The sequence below is a fragment of the Littorina saxatilis genome, linkage group LG1, assembly GCF_037325665.1.
Source record: "Littorina saxatilis isolate snail1 linkage group LG1, US_GU_Lsax_2.0, whole genome shotgun sequence".
NCBI classification, from domain to species: Eukaryota; Metazoa; Mollusca; class Gastropoda; order Littorinimorpha; family Littorinidae; genus Littorina; species Littorina saxatilis.
Genome location: NC_090245.1, coordinates 45463940 through 45489677, shown reverse-complemented (window position 1 = coordinate 45489677; position 25738 = coordinate 45463940). Strand labels below are relative to the sequence as shown.

The following is a 25738-nucleotide window of genomic DNA, read 5'->3' as shown; positions in this document are numbered from 1 at the left end:
CTTGTATCAAAAACTAGTGTGGTTAACTTAAAACTTTTATTCCAAGAAATCTGATGCTTTCCTTTTTACGACAAAGGGGATATATTGCATAATATCCCCGGTACGCACGTTCGAACAAAGAAAGGCAGACACTCAAACACATTGGCTGACAGGTACGCAGCCAGTCCTACACACACACACACACACACACACGCGCGCGCGCGCGCATGTACGCACACACTCACGCACGCACGCCCGCTAGCACATACACACACGCACACACACACACACACACACACGCACGCACGCCTGCACACACACACACACACGCGCGCGCGCGCGCACGCACACACACACACACACAAACACAAACGCGCGCGTGCACGCACACACACACACACACACGCACGCACGCACGCACACACACACACACACACACACACACACATACACATATACTGTTCAAAAAAAGAAACGCATAGCTTGTAATATTTGGTTAATTTAGTTATATGGCTACAAGGATATCCACCAAACTGCAGAAAATGTTTATCTGGTCGTCGACCTTTCGTCCATTGCCACAAGTGAGCTCTGCACGTGACGCATGCGTTATCAGTGGCTACAATGTCAAAATTGCTCATTTGGCATGACCACTCGTCATGCTTCAGTGTAATCTCGTGAAACTCGGGGAATATTGAGCTCTCACCATGTCTTCCAAAACCCATAAAAGCGGATTGTTCGCCACAAAGAAATCAGACGACAATTCAGCGACGAAAGATGGCCCGATTGAGCAGAGAAGACCGCCAAATTGCATTGGGTCGTTTACAAGCAGGCCAAAGTCAAAGTGCAATCGCCAGGCACTTCCACGTGTCCCAGAGCACCATCAGTAGACTGTGGGTCAGGTTTCAAGCCACTGGCTCCGTTGCTGACTTGCCACGAGCGGGAAGACCAAGGGCGACAACTGCTGCTCACGACCGCTTCATACGGCTCCGCCACCTCCGGAATCGTTTCCTGTCGGCCTCATCTTCTGTCCAGGCTCTCCCCGGGCCACACCGATTATCGGACCAGACCGTGCGGAACCGCCTGCATGAAGCTGGTTTGAGAGCTCGCAGACCTCACAGAGGAGCTGTCCTCACCCGCCGCCATCGCCAGAACCGAGTGCAGTGGGGCAACCAGCACCTTCGCTGGACCGTCCGGAATCACTGGAGACACGTGTGGTTCAGCGACGAGTCCTACTTCCTGCTCCAGCGACATGATGGTCGGAGGAGGGTCTACCGGAGAGTAAACGAACGTTACGCGCCCAACTGTGTGGATGAGGCACCCGTTCATGGTGGTGGAGGCGTCATGGTGTGGGGGGCGATCAATACCGCTGGAAGGAGCACCCTGGTGCACGTCCAAGGGCGCATAACTGCCCAGCGATACGTGGAGGAAATTCTGCGCCCACACGCCCTTCCTCTTCTGGCTGACCAGGATGCCATATTCCAGCAGGACAACGCTCGCCCGCACACAGCACGACTCACCACCCAGTTCCTCACCGACCACCATGTCCAGGTGCTTCCCTGGCCATCCATGTCGCCAGACATGAACCCGATAGAACACCTCTGGGATGAATTGGACAGACGTGTGCGCAGGCGAGAAGAAGCGCCGGCAAATCACCGCGATCTATTGCAGGCACTTCAGGAGGAGTGGGACACCATCCCACAGCAATATATCCGGCATCTGATCCAGTCCATGCCCAGAAGGTGCCGGGCAGTTGTTGCTGCTCAAGGCAGTCACACCCCCTACTGACTTGACAGCCTCGGCACCCAATCGTATTGATTGACTGATTGATTTGAAGATGCAAATGAACTGTGTGTGCATTCAACTGTGTCCATACCAAATTTCAAACAAATAATCTAAATATTGGATTTTCTGTTAATTTTTTCGAAAAATAAAACAAATTTGGCAAGTAGCAACTATGCGTTTCTTTTTTTGAACAGTATACAAACACACGCTTGTAGTTAAAGGTACAGCTCTTCCCGTGACAAAAGTTAATTTTACTTCTTCAACAGACCTGCCCAGTACTTTACGTTAAATAAGGCCATCCCTTCACTGGGACTCCTACCAAAAATCAACATCCATACAGCTTCTTGTGCAGAGTGAGCATTTTTATGACTAGTGTCAAGTTCAGAAACCAGTTCATAACAAAAAATCCTTCTCTTCACAGAAAGCACCCAGACGCTATGCTATGCTATGCTATGCTATGCTATGCTATTTATTTATTTATTTATTTATTTATATGGGAGATTTATATAGCGCTTGACGTTCTCTAAGCGCTTTAAATATCAATTTCAAATGCTATGCTATGCTATGCTAACTTGTGTTTTTTCTGTCCCCAGAACTAGTGTCTATTTGGGACATGACGTGGTTATATGCTAGGAACACCCAGAGGCTATTAATGTTTGGTATTTTTCCGAGTAGTGGGATGACCTTATCTTACGAACAAGCCTGGCCAGATATGAGACGGTGGAAAGAATCCTTCACACGAGAGGGACTATGCCTTCAAGTTAACAACAGACATGCCTCTGTGTCCGGTCAAATATTTATTTTCACCTCAACATGTCGCTCACCGTCGAACAAGTTGTCCACCTTCCCAGGCAGACATTAATTTACAAGCTCTGTCATTTGTTTATCGACTAGTTTCAATACAGCTTTATTTTCTGAATTTTGTCAGAAATTGTGAATGTGGAATATACAGACATTTTTTTCTGTTTCTCACTCCGCAGATACACGAAATGACAAAGACAGCACACAGTAGACGTCCCAATAACTCCCGTAAAAGTCGTATAATTAATGCATTATATATGACTTGCACTGTCAATAACGTGAAAAGATGTTGTTATCTCCTCCTTTCTGGGGAATCTTCTTGTGTATGTCACCATTTCCGGTTCCTTTCTTCTCCCGAGCATGCCCCGAAGAGTGTTTTGGTACATGGAACTGAGAGCGATGTAGGTGAAAAAATCAGTGGAGAAAGCGAGAAGGAAACAGAGACTTCCAAACTTCTGGATGAAGAAGAAGAGATAGCGGTGCTTTGGAATTAAAGGGCCGTAACTGCCAGGGATGACGTTGAAGACGAGAGAGTTACTGGCTGTGGGTAGACACAGGGCGATGAAGATGAGGGTGGAGACGAGAATGGTCAGGGTCATCTGCTTCTCACGTCTGCCACAACAAACAAGTGAAGAAACATGACCGTCAGACAGAAAGATTTCAAATCATAAAGAAAGAAGGAATGGTTTTTGACAGACGTACGATTTCGCCACACCAACACACACACATACACACACACACACACACACACACACACACACACACACACACACACACACAAACATACATACACACACACACACACACACCAACAACAACCCCCCGCGGGTTAGGGGGAAGAATTTACCCGATGCTCCCCAGCATGTCGTAAGAGGCGACTATAACGGATTCTGTTTCTCCTTTTACCCTTGTTAAGTGTTTCTTGTATAGAATATAGTCAATTTTTGTAAAGATTTTAGTCAAGCAGTGTGTAAGAAATGTTAAGTCCTTTGTACTGGAAACTTGCATTCTCCCAGTAAGGTAATACATTGTACTACGTTGCAAGCCCCTGGAGCAAATTTTTGATTAGTGCTTTTGTGAACAAGAAACAATTGACAAGTGGCTCTAATGATCCCATCTCCCCCCTTTCCCCGTCGCGATATAACCTTCGTGGTTGAAAACGACGTTAAACACCAAATAAAGAAAGAAACACCAACAACAACAACAATACCGAGACAAACCAACAATATGTGTAACACTCCTGTGCAGGCTGGAAAAGAGTACGTACCGTGGACCCCCTTTCCCCCTTTTACAACCTTCAAAAACCTAAGAACATCGGGTCTAAAAAGAGAGTCTTAAAGTGGAGGTCCATTTTCAGAGGCGATGAAGACAACATCTGAGAAAGGAGGGTCTTTCTTGTTCTTCTTCGTTCATGGGCTGAAACTCCCACGTTCACTAATGCTTTTGCACGAGTGGATTTTTACGTGCATGATCGTTTTTACCCCGCTATTCAGGCAGCATACGCCGATTTCAGGGGAAAGGAGGGTCTAAAAAGGGAGGAAATGTTTAATCAGCAAGCCGTGGGGGGTGGGGTGGGGGGGGGTGGGGTGGGGAGAGAGGCTTACCAATGGCTAAAACTGACCTGCGAGCGACGTTTGTGTCCATGTTGGTTGTGAGCTGGCCCCTACGCCCCGTGTATCGCCTCAGGACGACGAGCACCGTGACGTTCACCACCAGCAACAGCAACAGCGACAGGTAGACGAAGAGAGATTTCAACACAATGCTGACAATGTCGAACAATCGAGGATAACGTTCATAGGCCGCGGTGAAACGGTAGGAATACGTCGTCTTGTTCCCTTGACCTGTCGTCTGAAATTGGCAAGAATTCACGTGGGCAGGACAGTTATGGTTACATATTACAGTCATATACATTTGACCATAAACGGTCTCATATCAAAGATATGCACTCAAACACAATAAGAAAACAGTATTCACACGTCAAATGCTACAAAAACAGACAAGGATCCTGTCATCATGTCCAAATGTAAATCACGGCACGAGTGATTTCACAACGAACAAACCTCACCGTCGCCTGATAGACCTCTAGTTTTAGACAGACCTGGATGTCTGTAGGACTGATGTCAGTAGTATAGACAAGTGTGCCTCATCCCGTGTGCAATGTAAAGGGTAGGGTCCATCATAAGGTTATATGTTAAGGTGCCTGTGTTTAAGTAGTGATAAAGAGGGATTGCGTTTAAACGGTTTATTGAGTTTTATATTTTGTCATGTGATTTCATGTGCCTGTACAGACAGGTTGCTCGGTACTAATGACCATCCCAGCTGGAGTAATGACAGAATTACTGCTCCCGCATTTTTTTTATTGGGTGCTTATTGCAGCTGGGTTACTGAGCCCCCTCCTTTCTATTGACAGTAATTGGCCCTCCCTCTGTGTTTTCACGGGCTTGGGACCGTTTTGACAGGATATGTCAAAGCCACATAGGTGTTATTTTGTTTTTGATATTTATTTTCCTCGTTGTTGCGGCGTTTTGTTTTGAACACCATTACACACCAATAGTCAGCCAGAAAAGTATTACATTTTCACTGACCTGGCTGAAGAGTCGCATATAGGTGTTTACCCTCCCTCTGTGTTTTCACGGGCTTGGGACCGTTTTGACAGGATATGTCAAAGCCACATTGTTTTTGTTTTGGGTTAAACAATACGAGCATTATTTACAGAAGCAAAAACATGGCTTAACAAATTTATTTTCAAAAATGACAAAGTTGTTTGGCATTGGAATGTTAACCATATCACAGGCGGCGGTATCACAGTCAAAAAAAGAAAGAGACCCATTAGAGGGGTATCACAGTCAAAAAAGAAAGAGACCCGTTAGACGGGTGAAGGTAGGGTTGAAACCCCATCAGAAGCGATCACAAGCTTGATGTAGAAAAACGAGAGTGACTTTCTGGTTTGGGAATATGTGAACATAGACTTTCCGTCTGTCTTGAAACCCGTGTTTGACGAATTAAACTTATGTTGGAGACGGATCTGTTTTGATTCAATGACCCCACTCCAACCATTCCCGAGCTGGCTGACCGTAGGGATCTGTTTTTCCGCTTTAAAAACGTTTTCTTTTCTATGAATGACAGGGTGCTCTGTGGGCATGTCTTGCATGAGTGCAGCTAAATACAGCGCATCAAATCCCTGAACAGACTGTACCGGTTTGTCCTGATTACCACGAATGTATGTTTTGTCTTTTTCGTGGTATCTGTGATAGACAATAGATGGACCCCGGACAATGTTCTTTCGCAAAAGTGCGTGAACGTCTTTTTGTGGGTTTTTTTGTTAAAAAAATGAAAAGTAGGTATCTGAAGACAACGTGTCAAAACAGAGGGCCGCCTTTGAATGTTTCTTTTGAGCCCTCACCCTATCAAGTCTTCTCATATCGATTCATTTAAACAAAGACGACCAGAGTTTCCCGCATTTGGAACAAACCAATGCATGACCGAGTTTATCAATGTCTAAAATGTACATGAAATGGTCTTTGTAACGCAAGAGGTGAATAACGCCAGTATGTTTGTAAGCGCTACGACGCAGAGGAACCAGACAGACAGGTGTTTGGTTCTCATCAAACTCAAACACATCTATGTTCACATTAAACTCAGATTCAATCGACTCAAGTTGAAACAAAGTGACCCCCGGAAAGTGGACAGGGGGAGAATGTCCGGCCTACTGTTTGAACAAGGTTTTTTGGGTTTTTTGCAAAGAATGAAGCGAGGCTCCTTTGTGCAAAGCAAGACAGCGAAAGAGACACAGACCGTCAGTATAAGGAAAATGATGATTCTCATCTTTTTGGAGTTTGTGCAAGAAAGGTGTGTTTGTGATGTAGTCAGGTAGACTACCACAGGCTCATCTGATAGAAAAGTCAGACAAAGGCGTGACATAGAAACTGGAAGACATGATGGTGTGAACAGAATACCGAGAGTTTGGGCGTTCGAGTCTAACTTGTTCTAGAATGTCATGGTCACTGATTTCACCGAGAAAAGAAAGAAAGTCCTGCTTTGAGTTGATCAGGCGCGGTCGTTGTAAGACAGAGTGGTTATTGACTGAGGCATGAAAGAAAGACAAGTCACCCGACTCTTTGTTTTTGAGAAGAAAAGAGTGAGAAAAATTGATTTTGAAGCGATTGTTTTGCTCATGGAACAGATCAAGAAGCGACTCGTCCCATTCAGGGAAATCAGAACAAGGGTTCCAGAGAATGGTATAGGTTGACTGAAGTTTACCAGGCCGCTTATGGGTTTTAACAGAATTCCAATACTTTTCGTACATTTGTCTTTCTTCAGAAGGTAACTTTTTGACTTTTTCTTTTTCTAGTCCTCGTTTGTTTAACCCTTTTTTGGGGGAAGGGGCTTCCTGTGAAGGCGAACTTTTTCTTTTGGACCCAGCGACTGTCAGCACTGGTGGTGGAGGTGTCCGACTCGCGGCATCTTGACAGTTTTTGTTTTTTTCATGTCGAACAAGGGCGTATTTTCTGCTAAACGCTTTGCCCCACATAGCACAGAGAAAAGATCTGGTTTTGATATGAACTTCGTTAACATGAATGTTAAGGTTGTAGTTTTGTGTAAAAACCTGTTCACAGTGCGGGCATTGGTTACACTGCAATAAAAAAAAGAACTATGTCTGAGATACGAAAACAATATCAAAAAACATCTTACATAAAAAAAAATATTTAAAAAAATCTATGTCTGAAAAAAGTAACGCTACCTTTATTCTTTTATCTTTACAAGATATAAAAACAAAATCAACTTACCAAATCTGTTGAGGCCGGTTGTGGAGTTGTGTTAGCGTCACTGCTGCTGTTGCTGCTGGTCGCCATAGTTTGTTTTGTTTTTGTTCACCCCTCACACTTGTAAAGTCGAAGAGACATTCAAGACTTAGCCCCAGAAGAAGCTTATTTATATCACTTTCCCCGCATCACACTCGTGTCTTACTACGCGTTTCTATTTTTAGGTGCTGACCAACCAACATGTTCTAACATGTAAGGTCTTGCGTCTCTGTGGTGCAATACTCAGGCGTAAGCACCCAATGACCCCCCTCTGGAGGTTTACCGGAGAGGGGGCTCCGCGAAGCGCAGGGTTGTCATTTTAATTGCCTTATCCTGACACCTCTGATAGTTATTAGCATCATAAAAGAGAGAGGGCTCTGCGAAGTGCAGAGAAAGTGTGTGTGAATGTGTGTGTGTGTGTGTGTGTGTATGTTTGTGTGTGTGTGTGTGTGTTTTGGATGGTAGAAAAAAAGACTAACATAACTAGTTAGTTTTGAATATAAAATTTAAGGTAGATGTGTTGTTGTTTTTTGGAATTAATAAATAAAGATAAGGATAGAATCTTAGTTTAGTATGTGAAAATGGATCCAAGGTGGAAACATCCTTTTACCTGTGTGATTGCCGGTCCCACAGGGAGTGGGAAGACTCATTTTGTCAAACAATATTTGAATCACTTACAAGATATGATGACACCCCCGCCAGAGGAATTGATTTGGTGTTATGGAGCATGGCAGCCTGGTTACAATGAGATGAGACATGTGACGTTTGTGAAGGGTTTACCCGACGTGGAACAGTGGACAGGGGCCAAAAGGCGACTGGTCATCATTGATGATTTGATGAGTGAGACAAACGACAAGGTCACACAACTATTCACCAAAGAAAGTCATCATCGGAATCTGAGTGTAATGTATATTGTACAGAACCTGTTTGGAAAAAACAAAGAGCAGAGGACGATAAGTTTGAACAGTCACTACCTGGTGGTGTTTAAAAACCCACGAGATGCTTCACAGATCACCCATCTGGCCAAGCAGATGTACCCTGGGAAGCTAAAGTATGTCCAAGAGGCATTTAAAAATGTGACTTCTATGCCTCACGGTTATTTGCTGTTTGACTTGCGACAAGAGACACCCGATCATCTTCGTCTGAAGACAAAACTTTTCCCGCCAGAGCACCCCGTGGTGTACCTTCAAAAATAACCATGTCTGCACCCCTGAAGAGAAATGTACCCATGTTGCGGATGTTGTATGGGGCTAAGCCTGCCGTGATTAAGGCCGTATTGAAAGGAGCTTCTCCAGATTTGCTCCATGCGTTGTGCGAGTGCTCCCTGAACATCTTAAAAGGCCATGTGCAGCTGACGCCCGCACAGAAGAAACGGTTGTCTCGACACAAACAGAACCTACGGGTCTTAGCAAACATCGAAAGCAAATCCTACAGAAAGGGGGATTTCTTCAGGCTCTTTTGAACCCTGTGCTAGGAATTGTATCTGGTTTGCTCGGGACCCTGGGTCTCTGATGCGATGGAGCATACCAAAAAGATGCTTTTGATTGAGCCACGCGTGTTGGATTCTTTGCGGGACTCTGCCGGTGGACCACCAGTACCTGATGCAACCTCACAAAGTTTGAAGGACATGGATCAAGTGATGCGGGGTATTTTAGACTAGAAGGATGTGGACAAACATGAAAAAGCAGACTCCTACCAACAAGTCTTGTGGCGGTTTCTTAAGCGTGTTGAAGAATATAAAAACAAACCTCTTGGAAGAGTGGAGATATCACAACCAGCAAAACAACCTTTGACAGAACTGAATGAGGCCGAGAAAGCTCAGGACCTATCTAGGGTAGAAAAACGAGTGTTGGAGAGTGTTCCGAAAACCTTGAAGAAGAAGGCTCAGTTGCTTTTGGATATAACCAAGGACAGTTCTGACATCAAGTGGAATGATCAAGGGCAGCTCGTGTTCCAGGGGAAGACAGTAGAAGGAACCAACATGGCTGATCTGGTGAATGATGCTCTTCGTTACCGTAAAAATGCACCTGATCCTCGAGGGTGGGAAGTGTTTGCAAGAGGTTTAAAAGCGGTTAATATCCCTCGTGAGGTCATTGGTCACACAGGGCGATGGGAGTGGATGCACAGCGAGGGGAGTGATAGAGGAAGACCACCCACCAGGACAAAAAGAAGAAGAAGAAGAATTGTGAGTCCTTCCTCAGCATCTCCTTCTGCAGAAAGAGTATCATTCCCTTCTCCATCCCCCAAGAAGAGGACGTGGCTATCTTATTCTTGAGCAGAATGCCAGTGGAAAAGAAAAAAGTCGAGGAAAAGCTGCGACATCGATATTATGGAAGTCAACTCCCTGGAAGTTTGGGTGGAATGGAGGCTTTGAGAAGAACCACCAAACAAGAACAAAAACAAGTTGAAAAGTGGTTGACTTTTCAAGACACCTATACACTACACAAACCTGTGCGGCGAAAGTTTGCTCGTCGTCGTATTATCGTGGGTGGCATAGATCACCAGTGGCAAGCAGATTTGATTGATGTGAGAGCGCTAAGAAAAGACAATGACGGATTTACCTACCTACTCACATGTATTGATGTGTTGAGCAAACACGCGTGGGTGGTGCCTTTGAAGGACAAAACAAGAACCTCTCTGGTGACAGCCTTCAAAGACATTTTTGCCCGAGGTCGTCAACCCCTGAGACTACAAACAGATAAGGGTAGCGAATTTAAAAACAAGGTGTTCCAGGCTTTTTTGGGTAAAACAAAGGTACACTTTTTTGTGACAGAAAATGATGACATTAAAACCTCAATGGCGGAGCGCTTCAACCGTACCTTGAAAGACAAACTGTGGCGTTATTTCACCAGAACAAGTTCAGTGAGGTATGTGGAAGTCTTGCCTAAGCTGGTGCGTGGTTACAATCATTCCTACCACCGCAGTATTAAGAAAGCTCCTGCTGACGTAACCATCGCTAATCAGGAGGAAGTGTGGCAACGGTTGTATGGTGGTCCAACTCTCTCCAAACCACCTAAACTGAACATAGGAGACCGTGTGCGAATCAGCAAGACGAGAAGAGTCTTTAAGAAAGGTTATATGCCTTCTTGGACAGAGGAACTCTTTACCATCAGTCAAGTCAAGACAACCACACCCGTGACCTATGTGCTGAAAGATGATCACGGAGAAGAACTGCTGGGGACTTTTTATGAGCAGGAACTGCAGAAAGTGGGGGAGAAAGAAATATACCGCATTGAAGCTGTTTTGGAACAACGCCCTGGAAAAGGCAAACAGAAAGAGTATTTAGTCAAATGGCTCGGCTATGACCCGTCATTCAATTCTTGGATTCCACAGACGGCACTGACCCACTACACGGACTAGCTTCAGTGGCTCTGATGGAGGAAGATCAGAAGATTAATACGCCTCTGGATGAACCAGACAGTGTTGTTAAGCGGGGATATAGCTCAGTTGGTAGCGCGCTGGATTTGTATTCAGTTGGCCGCTGTCAGCGTGAGTTCGATCCCAGGTTCGGCGGAAATTTATTTCAGAGTCAAATTTGTGTGCAGACTCTCTTCGGTGTCCGAACTCCCCCCCCCCGTGTACACTACATTGGGTGTGCACGTTAAAGATCCCACGATTGACAAAAGGGTCTTTCCTGGCAAAAATTGCTTAGGCACAGTTAATAATTGTCTACCTATACCCGTGTGACTTGGAATAATAGGCCGTGAAAGGTAAATATGCGCCGAAATGGCTGCAATTACTGGCTGTATAAAATTTCATCTCACACGGCATCACTGCAGAGCGCCTAGAACTGTACCCACGGAATATGCGCGATATAAGCCTCATTGATTGATTGATTGAAGAACATCCAAGCTGTGGCGTGTATTTGGGCGTCGTGTCCCTCGGAGCGAGATTGTCTTCCTTTGTCAGATGCTCCTTATTTATGTGGTGATTGGAGTGTCTCTGTTCAATCTGACGCGTGGACACGGGACAGACAATTTGTGGGTGGCCCTACTGGGAAGTTGCCTCGGCTACGTGCTTCCTAATCCTTCCATTTGATCCACCCTTGGTACAGTAACAACGTCTTCATTCATCATGTTCTACCTGACACTCCCCAGCAACAGCTCCTTGCAGCACTACCCTGACAACAATGCGAGTCATTTTTTTTACCAAGCTTCCTCAGGCTGTAGATCTCAATGGAGAGTACGAAGTAGGACTGGCTGAGATTCAGTTTAGCAACAACTATTTGAACGTACGGGAAAGAGATGTGTATTTTCATTACAGGGAACCAGAAAATAGCCAGGGTGATGAAAGTCAAACCATACGCGCGGCATTACAGGAGGGACTGTACGAGTCCAATAAGTACTTTGTCCATACGCTGAACAAATAAGTGGAAACGTTGATTGGAGACCAACCCAATAACAAAGGAAGAATGAAGTTTTACTACAACCAAGCCTCCAAAAAAGCGAGTGTGACTCTTTATGAGGAGGGTGCTACCTTTCACATGAGTCATAGTTTGCAGGATATCCTCGGACTACCTTCACCGATTATACGAGGACCTGCGCACCTTGCTGCAACACGCTTCATGGATTTGAACAAAGAGTTTAAAAGTATGTTTGTTTATTGTGATCTGGTGAGCCCCCGACCCGTGGGAGACGTCATGGTTCCTCTACTGCGAACTCTTCCTCCCATCGACAAAACCAAGGAGACAGTGCATTATATGTTTGAAAAACCCCATTACATCCCTCTGACTCGCTTTCAGTTCAACACGGTGGAAATGCTTTTAACGACGGACACGGGCAAAGAGATTTCATTTGACAGTGGGCACACGATCGTGACGCTTCATTTTCGTCGTAGACGCACCGACCATTTGTAGAAGATGGTTCGTCTTACTCCTTTCCAGGGCAGTGGAAAACTCTATGAAGATTATTACTGCAACCAGGTCGGTCACGGTCTCCCCGTGTTTGTAGGAGGAAGAAACTACAAAGGTCATGGCATTGGCAATCTCTTAGGGGGTATTGGTCGAGCCCTTGTGCCTCTTTTGAGAAGTGGTGGAAAAGCTCTGCTGAAAGAGGGGGCTAGGACAGGTATGCTGGTGGCTCAGGATGTATTGTCTGGGCGTAGTGTTAAGTCGTCACTCCAGCAGAGAGCTAGCAATGCAGGGAAGCGCTTGTTTCACCAAGCCGTGGGTCGAGTGACAGGCACAACAGCCGCGCCGCCTGGAGAACCTGCAAGGAAACGTATAAAATCACCCACACCACGCCACCAAGGTCAGACTGGGAGACAGAAGAAGAGAAGGAGGGCGACGGCAGCCGATATTTTTGGATAAGCATCATGGCGCTTGCTCACCCTCAGTCATGTGAAAGTGTACATACTGGACTGGATTTGTTTTCTGTACACCCAACATAGACAGCTGTGCAGGAGGGAATGTTTGTAGAGTATCATCCGCTGGCTACTCTGGCCCCAGTAGCCCCTATTGAGTTTACCATCAGTGGTGCCACATCCGAGTACCTGGATCTAAGCAACACGTATCTCCATGTGCGAGCTAAAATCACCAAAGCAGACGGAACAAACTTGGATGCTGATTCCCATGTGGCTCCTGTCAACTACTGGTTGCACAGCCTGTTCTCCCAGGTGGATATCAGTCTCAATGATACTTTGGTAACCAATTCAGAGAACACCTACCCCTACCGTGCCTACCTTGAAGCTACCCTCAACTATGGACGAGAAGCCAAGAAAAGTCACCTCACCAGTGCCATGTATTACCGAGATAGCGCCAACCATCTGGATGATACAGACGGGGATGACAACTGGGGTTTGAAGGTACGTCGTGAGCAAACCACGAGGAGCAGAGAGGCAGACATGATGGGGCGACTTCATGCTGACATCATGCACCAGGAACGCTACATGATGAACGGAGTGGACGTGAAGATCAGACTCCAAGAACATCTTCCATCTGATGTCTCCTGACCCCTTTCAGGGTTTCCGCACTGTCATCACGCATGCGTCCCTATTTGTTCGCAAAGTCAAGTTGAACCCCGCTGTGAGCCTCGCTCACGCCAAAGCGCTGGAAAAAGGCGCGGCCAAGTATCCTTTGAAAAGGGTCGTGGTAAAGACTTTCTCCATTCCCACAGGCAACCTCAGTGCTGTGCAGGACAACTTGTTTCTGAGTCAGACACCCAACCGCCTGGTGATTGGCTTGGTGGACAGCGCTGCTTTCAACGGACAAGCCTCACGCAATCCCTACCACTTCAAGACACAAGGATTGTCCTTTCTCAGCCTGTACCTGGACGGGAAACAGATCCCCGGCAAACCCCTGACACCGAACTTTGAACAACACCAGTATGTGAGATCATTCTTCAGCCTCATGACTTCTACGGGTCTCGCCAACAGAGATGCGGGATCTTACATGGAACTGCGTGATTTTGAGCTGGGGTATGCTATCTACAGTTGTGACCTGAGTCCCAGTCTTCTGGATGGAGATCAGTTTGAACTGGTGAAAAGCGGTGCCCTGCGTCTGGAGCTGAAGTTCAACCAAGCCCTTCCAGCGCCTGTGATGGTGATTGTGTATGGTGAAATGGACAGCATGATCGAGATTGATCGCTCTCGCCAGGTCCTGACTGATTTTGCACTATGAACAGCAAAGACATTAGCCGAGTGTTGGGGAGAGACATTCATACCCGACGTGTGTTTCGAGGTGTGTTTCCCAGAGACAGACTCCCACGACAGGTGAATACGCGACGCCCAAGCGCTTTTGTCATCAATACAGATTGCAGTACAGGACCGGGAGAACACTGGGTGTGTGTCTGGTTTGATGGACTTGGACAAGCGGAATATTTCGATAGTTTTGGTTTACCACCCGTGCACCCCGCTATTGAAAACTTTATGGTGAAACACATTTCAGCCCACGTGTACAACCCACGTCTATTGCAAGATTTGACGAGTTCAGCCTGTGGCTTGTATGTATTGTACTATGTTTTGATGGAAAGTCGCGGAGCCAGTTTATTTCGAACGCTTCGTGTGTTTTCTCCCAACAGACTTTGGGGTAATGATCGAAGAGTATGGTTTTTGGTCCAACAGCTGAGAAGAAACTGAAGTCCTGTGCATTGTCTTTATTCATTTTATTGGATGTGTCTTGTGTGTGTGTGTGTGTGTGTGTGTGTGTGTGTGTGTGTGTGTGTGTGTGTGTGTGTGTGTGTGTGTGTGTGTGTGTGCGTGTCTATATAAGAAGGGGAGGATTCATCTCCACTACTCTCATCGTACCCACCAAAAGTAGAGAGAGGGCTAGAAGAGTAACGGTAAAAAAAGAGAGGTACACAAAACAAAAAGTCATGATGGAGACGGCCAGTCCCTCTTTAGAACAGATGTTGGAAGAATTGGAGGCTGGTATTCTCAAAGTTAAAGTTCACCTGCGAAACAGTTTGTTCTTGATGTTTGTTAGTGAGTTGAAACGCGTTGTTTGCAAACGCCTTGAAGAAAAAAAGAGAGAAGAAAAAGACTATCCAACACGGTGGACTGCTGACGCCATTAGAACCATCACAGATAAAGTCTGGGAACACCTAAATCGAGACAAAATTCTTAGCCGTTGGAATGTGGCATTACCCAAGACACACCCAGACGGACTCTCCTGGTGGTGTTTGCGGGTTGTTGTGTGGAGGTGGACAGAAACGACAGCGTTTCGAAAAAGGGTCATCACTCATGTGACTGAACAACTGCTCTGTGAGTGATGCAACAGAGTGAAAAACGGCATAGCATCCCACGTGACCTCAGTCTAAACCAGTGTGGACCCGTTGAAACCAGAATAAACCAGATGTACATGAGCCGCAAGTGTGTATATAAAGACAGGACGGCTGTAAAAAGACCACTACAGAGGTTTTTTGCGGAGTCGACCATGCCTTCAGGGACCATGAAACAGCCACCACAGCCGGCTACACGCTACCCGCTAGGTGGAAGCCTTTTTGGCTCAGTAAAAACGTGGCGAGGGGCTGTAAAAATCCATATTCGCCACTATGCTGTTCCCACCAACACCAAAGGTGGGCGTGTTGTCTCCACCCAAAGAGGAGTCACCCTGGACTTGAAAAAGTTTCAGAAACTGCTTAGAGTGCAGAAAAAACTCAACGAAGACTACCACCAACAGGTATCTTCTCTGTCACCCACAGAGGAGAAGCAGGAGGAGAAACATCCGAAGAATCACACAGAGTGTCCGCCGTCAGACTACTACCACTCAACACCATCAACCACAGCCACGGATTCGACACAAAGCGAGGAATACCCTCAGCAGCGACCCCTGTATTCCACATGTCCAGCTTACTGTCCTGTCACAACCGTAAATCCTCTTCCTGTGACACCAAGAAGTGGTTATGAAGTTGACAACTAATCCGGGGACCACCTCGTCCCTTTGAATTGACAATCATGTTTTGGCTTTTTTGTTTTAATGTATGTATGCAAAATGTTAATTTTCTTTTTAATATTCAAAAGACTGATGTCACTTTTATAATAAAATGATCATATTGGAAAAGTTAATAACTATGTGTCTGTATAATTCTTGAATGCTAATGTGAGCAGTTTTATGTATTGTTTTGTTACTTTTTACGTCTGACTTTTTACCTTCTTGTTTGGAAGTACTTGTGTAAACGTGCGCGTATGTGTGTGTGTGTGTGTGTGATCGGAGGGGGGTGTGTGTTTGCACTTACATTTTATTTCCACCACACATATAACCCTACCTCTTACATAGTCTATCAACAACAAAATAAAAACAATTAAACACCTCCATTCAGGCTTTTCTACAAGGTCGTTTTCCGACACTTAAACCCTTCCGTCACCCGCTGCCGGCAATCAAACAATCTATTTTTTACCCCAAAACCCAGCTGTAAATGACCGTAAGCTCATAGCACTTTTTCAGAGATGTGTTAACGCAACAAGTCTAAACCTGATGTTGTAAAAATAGTAACTGATGTCATAGTGTAAGGAGGTTATGTATAAAGGTGGTGTTGACTAAATTTTTTTTTTACTAAATCCCCTGATCGAGCCACAAGACAACACCGCCTACTCTACACTACAGTCTACAAAGACAGTCTCCTAGAAGTAAAAGTTGTTTAACACTTTTGTTGTTGTTGTTGCTGAGAACGACAAAAGAGATAGTTGATAAGGAAGAGCCTCTGTTTAGCTCACCGCTACCCGAACCCGATATGTTTCCTTTGGGTCGAAACATTTTCGCGAGTGTCAGTTGTGAAAATCCACATCAGACATTACATCACCCAAGGAAACAGAAAAAACAGACGCGTGCGACCAAGTCAAAGAGGAGTGACCTTGGACAGTAAAGAATTTACTCGCCTGATCAAAGCCCGAAAAGGCCGTTGAAGTGACTTAAAACACAAACAGAAGTTGTAGCTAGAGAAGTTAAAAAAAAACACCAGACGTGTCAGAAGAGCCCAGAACAAAAAGAAAAAACACCAGAAGAAGGAGAGCAGCAATCTGTTTAAAAACTGCTACCAGGAGCCGGCTGGTACGTCTACCTTCAACGATACCTTCGGTTACTATAACCCAACATTGTGAAATACAAAAGTCACCCCACGTCAAGTTATGGGAGTCCCTAAGACAAGCAACCAAAACTAGTACCTGGCTTTTTAAAAAACATCTAAAGTAGACAAGTGTAAAACAAACAAGGCGGTGTTGTACACCAAAAAAAACAACTATCATTAACAATCATGTTTTGGGTTTTTGTTTTAATGTATGTGTGTGCAAAATGTAAATTTTAATTTTTATTTTATTTTTTTTAATTTTTATTTTTTTTATAGTTTTAAATTACTGCAAAACAGGAATGAAACAAATGGAGTTGTTTATGGTAAAAGTCGAAGAGACATTCAAGACTTACCCCCAGAAGAAGCTTATTTATATACTTTTCCCGCATCACACTGGTGTCTAACTATGCGTTTCTATTTTTAGTCTTGACCAACCAACATGTTCTAGCATGTAAGGTATTGCGTCTCTGTGGTGCAATACTCAGACGTGATCAGTCTCTAACCTAACATTTTGTATGACTGACTGTAGAACAACTCGTGTTTGGTGTAAAATGTACTTGCGATGTTTATAACACCCACATAAAAACCAACAATCTGAGTCTACTTGTTAAAACTTTTTTTTTTATATGTGTACAACAGCTCCCATCCCTCTCACCAGTCGAGCTAACTTCTACACCAACCCCACACCATTTGTCTAGCACTAATCTAAGCATTAAACCCTAATCAACCCTCGGTAGGCAAACCACGTCCTATTAAACTTCTCTAACCACTGACCACCTCTGGTGGTTTATCGGAGAGGGGGGCTCCGCGAAGAGCAGTGGTACCATTTGTATTGCCTTATCCTGACACCTCTGATAGTTATTAGCACTATTAAAGAGAGAGGGCTCCGCGAAGCGCGGAGAAAGTGTGTGTGAATGAGTGTGTGTTGTGTGTGTGTGTGTGTGTGAGTTTGTGTGTGTGCGTGTGTGGGACCGGAGGGGTGTGTGTGTGTGTGTGTGTGTGTGTGTGTGTGTGTGTGTGTGTGTGTGTGTGTGTGTGTTTGCACTTACATTTTATTTCCACCACACATATAACCCTACCTCTTACATAGTCTATCAACAACAAAACACCGCAACAACGAGGAAAATAAATATCAAAAACAAAATAACACCTATGTGACATATCCTGTCAAAACGGTCCCAAGCCCGTGAAATCACAGAGGGAGGGCCAATTACTGTCAATAGAAAGGAGGGGGCTAGGTAACCCAGCTGCAATAAGCACCCAATAAAAAAAGGCGGGAGCAGTAATTGACCCTATGGGGGCAATTACTGCAGGGGCGCAGTAATCCTGTCATTACTCCAGCTGGAGTGGTCATTAGTACCGAGCAACCTGTCTGTACAGGCACATGAAATCACATGACAAAATATAAAACTCAATAAACCGTTTAAACGCAATCCCTCTTTATCACTACTTAAACACAGGCACCTTTAACATATAACCTTAAGATGGACCCTACCCTTGCACATTGCACATTGCACAGGGGATGAGGCATACTTGTTCCTTACTACTGATGTCTCCAACACACAAACCTCACACTGTCCTGGTAGACCTCTAGTTTGTGACAGACGTCGATGTCTGTAGGACTGATGTCACACAAACACACAAACCTCTCCGTCGCCTGATAGATCTCTAGCTTGAGACAGACGTGGATGTCTGTACGACTGATGTCACAAACACACAAACCTCTCCGTCGCCTGACAGACCTCTAGTTTGTGACATATACGTCGATGTCTGTAGGACTGATGTCACAAACACACAAACCTCTCCGTCGCCTGATAGATCTCTATCTTGAGACAGACGTGGATGTTTGTAGGACTGATGTCACAAACACACAAACCTCACCATCTGTACATCTGATGTCACAAACACACAAACCTCACCGTCTGTACGACTGATGTCACAAACACACAAACCTCACCGTCTGTACGACTGATGTCACAAACACACAAACCTCACCGTCTGTACGACTGATGTCACAAACACACAAACCTCACCGTCGCATGATAGACCTCCAGCTTGAGACAGACGTGGATGTGAGCGAGGAAGACGAGGAGAGGCGTGGCGAGGATGAAGACCCTGGGTCGTCTCACCAGCAGGAACTGCCTGGCACGCAGGGGAACCAGCACAGCCAGGAGTCGCTCCACCGATACAAAGAGTTGCAGCACGTACATACAGCGCCGAGCACACGGCAGACAGTAGTTCGACACGTAGATACTGTAACACCACCGTGAAGATGATGACGCTGACACCATATTTTTGTTGATTTGTTTATATTTTTTGGTGTGTGAGTGTGTGTGTGTGTGTGTGAGAGAGAGAGAGAGAGAGAGAGAGAGAGAGAGACAGACAGACAGACAGACAGACAGACAGACAGACATATATACACAGACAGAGAGCCAGAGAATAACATGAACAGCAAAATGCACATATCCATCTCCCACCCCACATAGACACCCTTTCTCTTACCCGCACAGAAGGTAAAAGCGAGTAGAAGAGGACGCAGGCTGGAAGAAGTGTTCATAGCACCTGTAGGCAGGAGCAACAGGATTCGCCTACCCTCCCGACTCGGTAACCCACCTCCGCTCCCCCCGTCCAAAACATACCCCTTCTAACGTCTCTTACCTGTACAGAAGGTAAAAGCGAGTAGAAGAGGACTGAGAATGAAAGAAGAGAAAGAGGGCCTCAGGCAGGATCAACACCTCTCCACCTACCCCCCCCCCCCCAACGAACAAACCCCCTTATAATGCCTCTTACCTGCGCAGAAGGTGAAAGCGACCCGAAGAGGGTTCAGGATGAACAAAGTGTTTAAAGTGTCTAAGAAAGGATCAACATGATGCACCTACCCTCCCTACTCAGTAACCCCCCCCCCCCCCTCCTCATACCACCCATCATAAATATACCCTTTATAATGCCTCTTGCCTGTACAAAAGGTAACAGCGAGTAGAAGAGGGAGGATCAACATGATTCACCTACCCTCCCTACTCAGTAACCCCCCCTCCCCTCCTCATACCACCCATCATAAATATACCCTTTATAATGCCTCTTACCTGTACAGAAGGTAACAGCGAGTAGAAGAGGGCTCAAGATGAACGAAGTGTTTAAAGTGTCTGAGACAAGATCAACGGGATTCACCTACCCTCCCTACTCAGTAACCCCCCCCCCACCCCCGCCTCTTACCACCCCAATAATAAATATACCCTTTATAATTTCTCTTACCTGTACAGAAGGTAAAAGCGAGTAGACGAGGACTGTGCGTGAAAGTAGTTGAAGAAATTCTCAGGCATGTGCAAAAGGATGTAGACCAGCTGCAGGATGCTCACAGCTAAAAGGAAGGAAGTGGTAGGACTGCGCATGCGCCGTCGTGTCAACACCGCTATGTTGATGACGTTTACAACAATGCCGAAGACCTGCAAGAGGAGAGTGGGGGTTAAAGGTACTGAACTTGTCAAATCCAGGTGCACGGAGCCTCTGGGGATTTTAGTCATACCTCAGGCAGCTATCCGTTAGAAGAACTACCAAGTTTCATTGACTTGCACCCAAAGAGTCAAGAACTGCGATTTTTTTACGAATTAATTTCGTACTCGGACCCGGCTGGTCTTGACCTATTTTTGGATCTAAATTTAGATCAGGTAGATCACCACATCATGCACAAAAAGACACGTCACTAGCAAACTATGTCAGACATCATCATGAGTTTGTGTAAAACAAAATGGAGCCCGGAATCACTCAGTTGAATCGAACTCCGACCAAACACCACGTAATAACTAGGTTAATTTATGCACTCGCGTGAACAAGAAACTGTCGAGCTTCACAGATGTCGTCGTTGGGTAGTTTTGGGTTTGTTTTACTACCATAGGAGGATTTTTGAACTGTAAATGCACTCAGCTGCAACAAAAACGCAAAACGAAGGCTGTGAGCTGCACTGTGCCTTTAAGTAGAACAGTAAATAGCAAAATGTGCACTATGACGTCGTCGTGGAATTTGGCAAAACTCGTTATGAAACAGCTTTTCATGAGAAGGATAAAACTGATTTTTTAAACTTTTATTATGAAACAGAGTTCACATTCGTACCTGGCATGGATAGAAAGAAAAGATAGTACAAAAAATTAAATCATGCATTGTCAATCGTTTTTAAGAGAACATTTTTCATGGAGAAGGATTCAGTCTGAAGCTCAAAAACATCAACATCGCCAACAGTCACTGTCGATTTACGCAAAAATTCCACGATGACATCGATAAAGCAAGATTTTTCCTGTCCATTTGTTTGTGTGTTTTAAGTGACCGGCATGTTACATGGCGTCACAAGCACCCCCCCCCACCCCCACATACACACTTGCACATACACGCACGGACGCACGCACACACGCACGCACAACACACACACACGCACGCACACACACACACACAAACACACACACACAAAATACACACACACACAAAATACTCACACATACACACGCACACACACACATACACACAAACGCGCGTACGCACGCACACGCACGCACACACACACACATACACACACACACACACGTACACACACACACACACACACACATAAACGCGCGCACGCACACACGCACACACACACACACAAACACGCGCACACACACACACACACACACACACACACACGTACACACACACACACACACACGCACACACACACACACACACACACACACACACACACACACACACACACACACATACACACATTCAAATGCACACACACACAAACAAATGAACACACACAAAACCATTCACACAGTAGAAGAAAGAGAAATGTTTTCTGGAACATGTCCATGGTACAGACAAAGGTAAACAGACTGAAAAACAGACAGACAGGAATAAAGAAAGGCGGAAAGACCGAGAGGAAGTGCAGTAGACAAGGTTTGGTGGGGTGTTTTTCCACAATCTTAAAAGACACGAGTATAATCAAAGTTGAAACAACAACAAAATGGGGTAATCTTGCTCAGAACAAGTTCAGAGGCATTTAAGTCTCCAAATTTTGTAGAACCTGCACTTATAATCACAACAAGTCATTTTAGATCCCTTTGAAGTTACGGAATGAACTCCGATGAACTGTATATACGAATGCATTTTGTTTACATGGGTCAAAGAAGGAATTATCCGTATGAGCGGACAAGGGAGACAACTCTTTCGTGTAAATAATGTCCCATGGTTGACAACGTACGCCATTTTCGGTTCATTTTTTTCGTCGATTGAACAACCAAATTAATTAATTATGGAGCTCAATCCGTCAATTAATTTCACGACAACTGTTATTTGGCTTGCTTACATGGACTTGTATTAAAAATGAGTAAAGAATGTCACTGGATTCTGAGCTATGAATTTAACACACTAAAGTTCAAGATTACCCAAAATGGAATATAAAAAAGTATTTTTATTACCTGAAAGACAGGAATCAGATGGTCTACTGTGTTAACAGCTTTAGTGTACACATCAGCACTCAACAGTGTGTCACCATCGCCATTAAAATCAGCTTCCGGTGTCATTGCCGAACTTCCTGTTTCCGAGTCGTTCCCTGCAATCGGCTCTGGGGTTTGATCAAATCCTTCTTCTAAGAAGCTGTCCCGACGAGAAAGAGTGTTTGTCGTTTGGTTTTGCAACAATTCTGTTGGATATGTAGCGGTTAAGTTATTCATGATGGTGCTTGTCATTTTAAACGAATACACTTGGTGGCAGACCTTTGTGCTTTCTCCAACCGGCTCACTGGTAGATTCGAGCACACGCCGACAGACAACACCTTTCTCGGTTTAATAAAAAAATTAAATTAAATTAAAGGGTGTGTTGTATCCCCTCATCAAAAAAGATTTTTATAAAGTTGACGGATTTTGTGAATCAATAGTGGACAAATGCTGTTTTATCCAACATAATATTATGCATGATTACTGGAATTTTCTTCTATGACAAGAATGAAAAATCCCCAAAACGGAACAAGAAAGTAAGTTATTGAAACGTTTAATCATAGGCAAAAACATTCAGAAACATTCTATTCAAAAATTTGTTTCCGGATCACTGCTATAACACAAGGGCATTTTGAATAAACGCTCTATTGTATTCGTAGCGCAATTATTCTATTTTTCGTCTTTAACTCAATACAGCATCCACAAACCGTCCTGTTTTCTTGCACTAGACAACAATGACAGCAGACAAGAAAGTGACGCTTTTATACTAACCGGGAACTGGCGAATAGAAGACGTCCGACGTGACGTCACACTTTAGGGCTGTCCTTCCGTCGCACGTGCCATTTGTCATTGGTTCCTTGTACTTGCAGACCTTGAAATACAGACGCTTCTACAACCTCAGTTTACGCCAGTATGTTGTACAAAGAAAGAAGGGTAGGTGAACATCTTGGACTTCAGTGATGGTCGATTCGCTCTTGTCCTGAACGCAGAGTGTCGTCTCTCTCTGTCTCTGTCTGTCTCTGTCTGTCTGTCTGTCTGTCTGTGTCTATTTCTCTCTGTCTTTTTCTGTCATTCTGTCTCTGTCTCTGTCTCTGTCTCTCTCTCTCTCTCTCGCTCGGGGCGGGGATGTAGCTCAGTTGGTAGCGCGCTGGCTTTGTAGCCAGTTGGTCGCTATCAGCGTGGGTTCGATCCCCACGTTCGGCGAGAGATTTATTTCTCGGAGTCAACTTTGTGCAGACTCTCTTCGGTGTCCGAACACACCCGTGTGCACACATGCGCACGAAAAAGATCCCACGTTCACAGCGAAAGTCTCAGGGCTTGGAAAACACGAAGACACGCATGCATCATCTCTCGTCTCTGATTATCATGATCGTATTTCGATACTTTGACGAGACAAACCCAATGCTGGTGTGTCGAAGAAGACAGCCACAGCGGGCTTGTTCGAATCAAAGTATCACACCATATCTTCAGCGTATTACCAATACCTGTCCCAATATAGACCAGTTGGTGTAAGAGGACGTTAAACCCTAATAGTCAGTCTCTCTCTCTCTTTGTATTTCTGTCTGTCTGTGTGTCTCTGTCTCTGTCTGTCTCTCGCTGTCTTTCTCTGTCTATGTCTCTTTCTCTCTGTGTCTCTCTTTGTCTTTTTCTGTCATTCTGTCTCTCTCGTTGTCTTTCTGTCTCTCTCTCTCTCTCTCTCTCTCTCTCTCTCTCTCTCTCTCTTTCTCTGTGTTCGGCATGTCATTTCTCATACTATTCCCTTTCCACTTTTGTCATGTACGAGCGTGCGTGCGTGCGTGCTTGCGCGTTCCGGCGTTCGCGCATGTGTGTGCGTGTGTGTGTGTGTGTGTGTGTGTGTGTGTGTGTGTGTATGTGTGTGTGTGTGTGTGTGTGTGCGAGCGCGTGTTATGTGTAATACTAAAATGTGGTGCACCTCGAATTTCTGTTCCATTTTCAGGTTATGCCCCAAAATACAGCTTTTTGAAAATTAAATTTCCTCGCCTTGGGTTACTCATTGATTGCGAGCAACCCGACGTAGGTTTTTTGACGTCTTTGTCTGTATTTGAAGTTCCTTTTGCGTTATGGTTATACTCCCGTTTTGATTTTAATGTCAGTAGACTCATATTTTGCAGAATGTTTCGGAAGCAAATCTCGTCGCGGAAAGAAACCTTACAGATACGTTCATGGCATGTGGTTCATCCGTAAATCACCACAGATGTCTACAGGATTTGACGTGGGCGAAGAGCCTCCTTCCATTTGAACACACAATAACAATCTTCAGCCTGGATGTTTTGTGGACGGAAGAAAGGTTTGTTTTATCAAATAATTTTGTGGTGACACCCGTGTCAATGTGCGAAATTAATTCGGCGAACAATTCCCGCTTTGCACACGAATTTACTGTTGAGTTTTTGTATGTGTTCAGTTAAAAGATGCTCTTAGTCTATGTACAAGTTTGGAAAGATTTGAGGTGTAACCGGTAATGTACACAGGTAGGGAGGTAGGTTCTTTTTCACAGAAAGGTACACTCTAAACAGAAGAGTTGCACTTTGTGCGCTACTTTTCCTAGTAGAATGATATAGTATCTATGACGGTGTTCACAACTGGTTATAACAAAAAAGTGTGGTCAAAAGTGGAACACTTCATTAGACGTTTTTCGGAAATAACTCTGTTAGGATTTGCAAACGTTGTGGAAGAGTTGCGCCCCCATCCCCCCTCCCCTAGCTTCCCTTACCTCGATCATTTGTTTTCATGGTTTTAACTGGTCGACCACGTGTTTCCTGTTTGTACGAGGTAAGGGGGGGGGGGGGGGGGGGGGGGGCACAACTCTTCCACATCTGATGCTTGCAAATTCTGACAGAGTTATTTTTAAAAATCGTCTCTTAACAGTATAGATTCCTTTACACACACACAGGTAGGTAGGAAGCTACCTACCTCCCTGTGTTAAGGAACCTACCTACCTGTGTGTGTGTAAAGGAAGCTACCTACCTCCCTGTGTTAAGGAACCTACCTACCTGTGTGTGTGTAAAGGAACCTACCTACCTGTGTGTGTAAAGGAACCTACCTACCTGTGTGTGTAAAGGAACCTACCTACCTCGCTGTGTGAAGGAACCTACCTACCTGTGTGTGTAAAGGAACCTACCTACCTCGCTGTGTTAAGGAACCTTTACACACACAGGTAGGAAGGTTCCTTTACACACACAGGTAGGTAGGTTCTTTACACACACACACACACACACACACACACACACACACACACACACACACACACACACACACACACATAGGTAAGTAGGTTCCTTAACACAGGGTCCCCAAATGTCGAAGGTGACTAATACCGAACAGCTGATTTATCGAAAACAAGAGGTGACTGCTCACATTTGACTGCACGAGGTGATATAAAAAA

The 25738-nt window shown here is 45.0% G+C and overlaps 2 protein-coding genes across 3 annotated transcripts in view; both read right to left on the bottom strand.

Moving 5' to 3' along the window:
- LOC138971102 (uncharacterized) overlaps window positions 1-1959 on the bottom strand; it is a 41273-nt gene extending 39314 nt beyond the window's left edge. Inside the window, exon 1 of the mRNA XM_070343724.1 lies at window positions 433-1959. Coding sequence (XP_070199825.1) covers window positions 1033-1521 — 489 coding nt within the window. The 5' untranslated portion in view covers window positions 1522-1959 and the 3' untranslated portion in view covers window positions 433-1032. The remainder of the gene's footprint in view (window positions 1-432) is intronic.
- Window positions 1960-2297: 338 nt separating this feature from the next.
- LOC138971085 (FMRFamide peptide receptor frpr-18-like) overlaps window positions 2298-25738 on the bottom strand; it is a 44120-nt gene continuing 20679 nt past the window's right edge. Inside the window, exons 1-4 of one of the 2 annotated variants that reach the window (XM_070343688.1) lie at window positions 20117-20605; window positions 18898-19117; window positions 4184-4410; window positions 2298-3174 (exon numbers count right to left, since the gene is read on the bottom strand). In XM_070343688.1, coding sequence (XP_070199789.1) covers window positions 2814-3174; window positions 4184-4410; window positions 18898-19117; window positions 20117-20385 — 1077 coding nt within the window. In that variant the 5' untranslated portion in view covers window positions 20386-20605 and the 3' untranslated portion in view covers window positions 2298-2813. Of the gene's footprint in view, window positions 3175-4183; window positions 4411-18897; window positions 19118-20116; window positions 20606-25738 lie in introns of those variants that run through there. The other variant, XM_070343699.1, reaches the window with a different exon arrangement.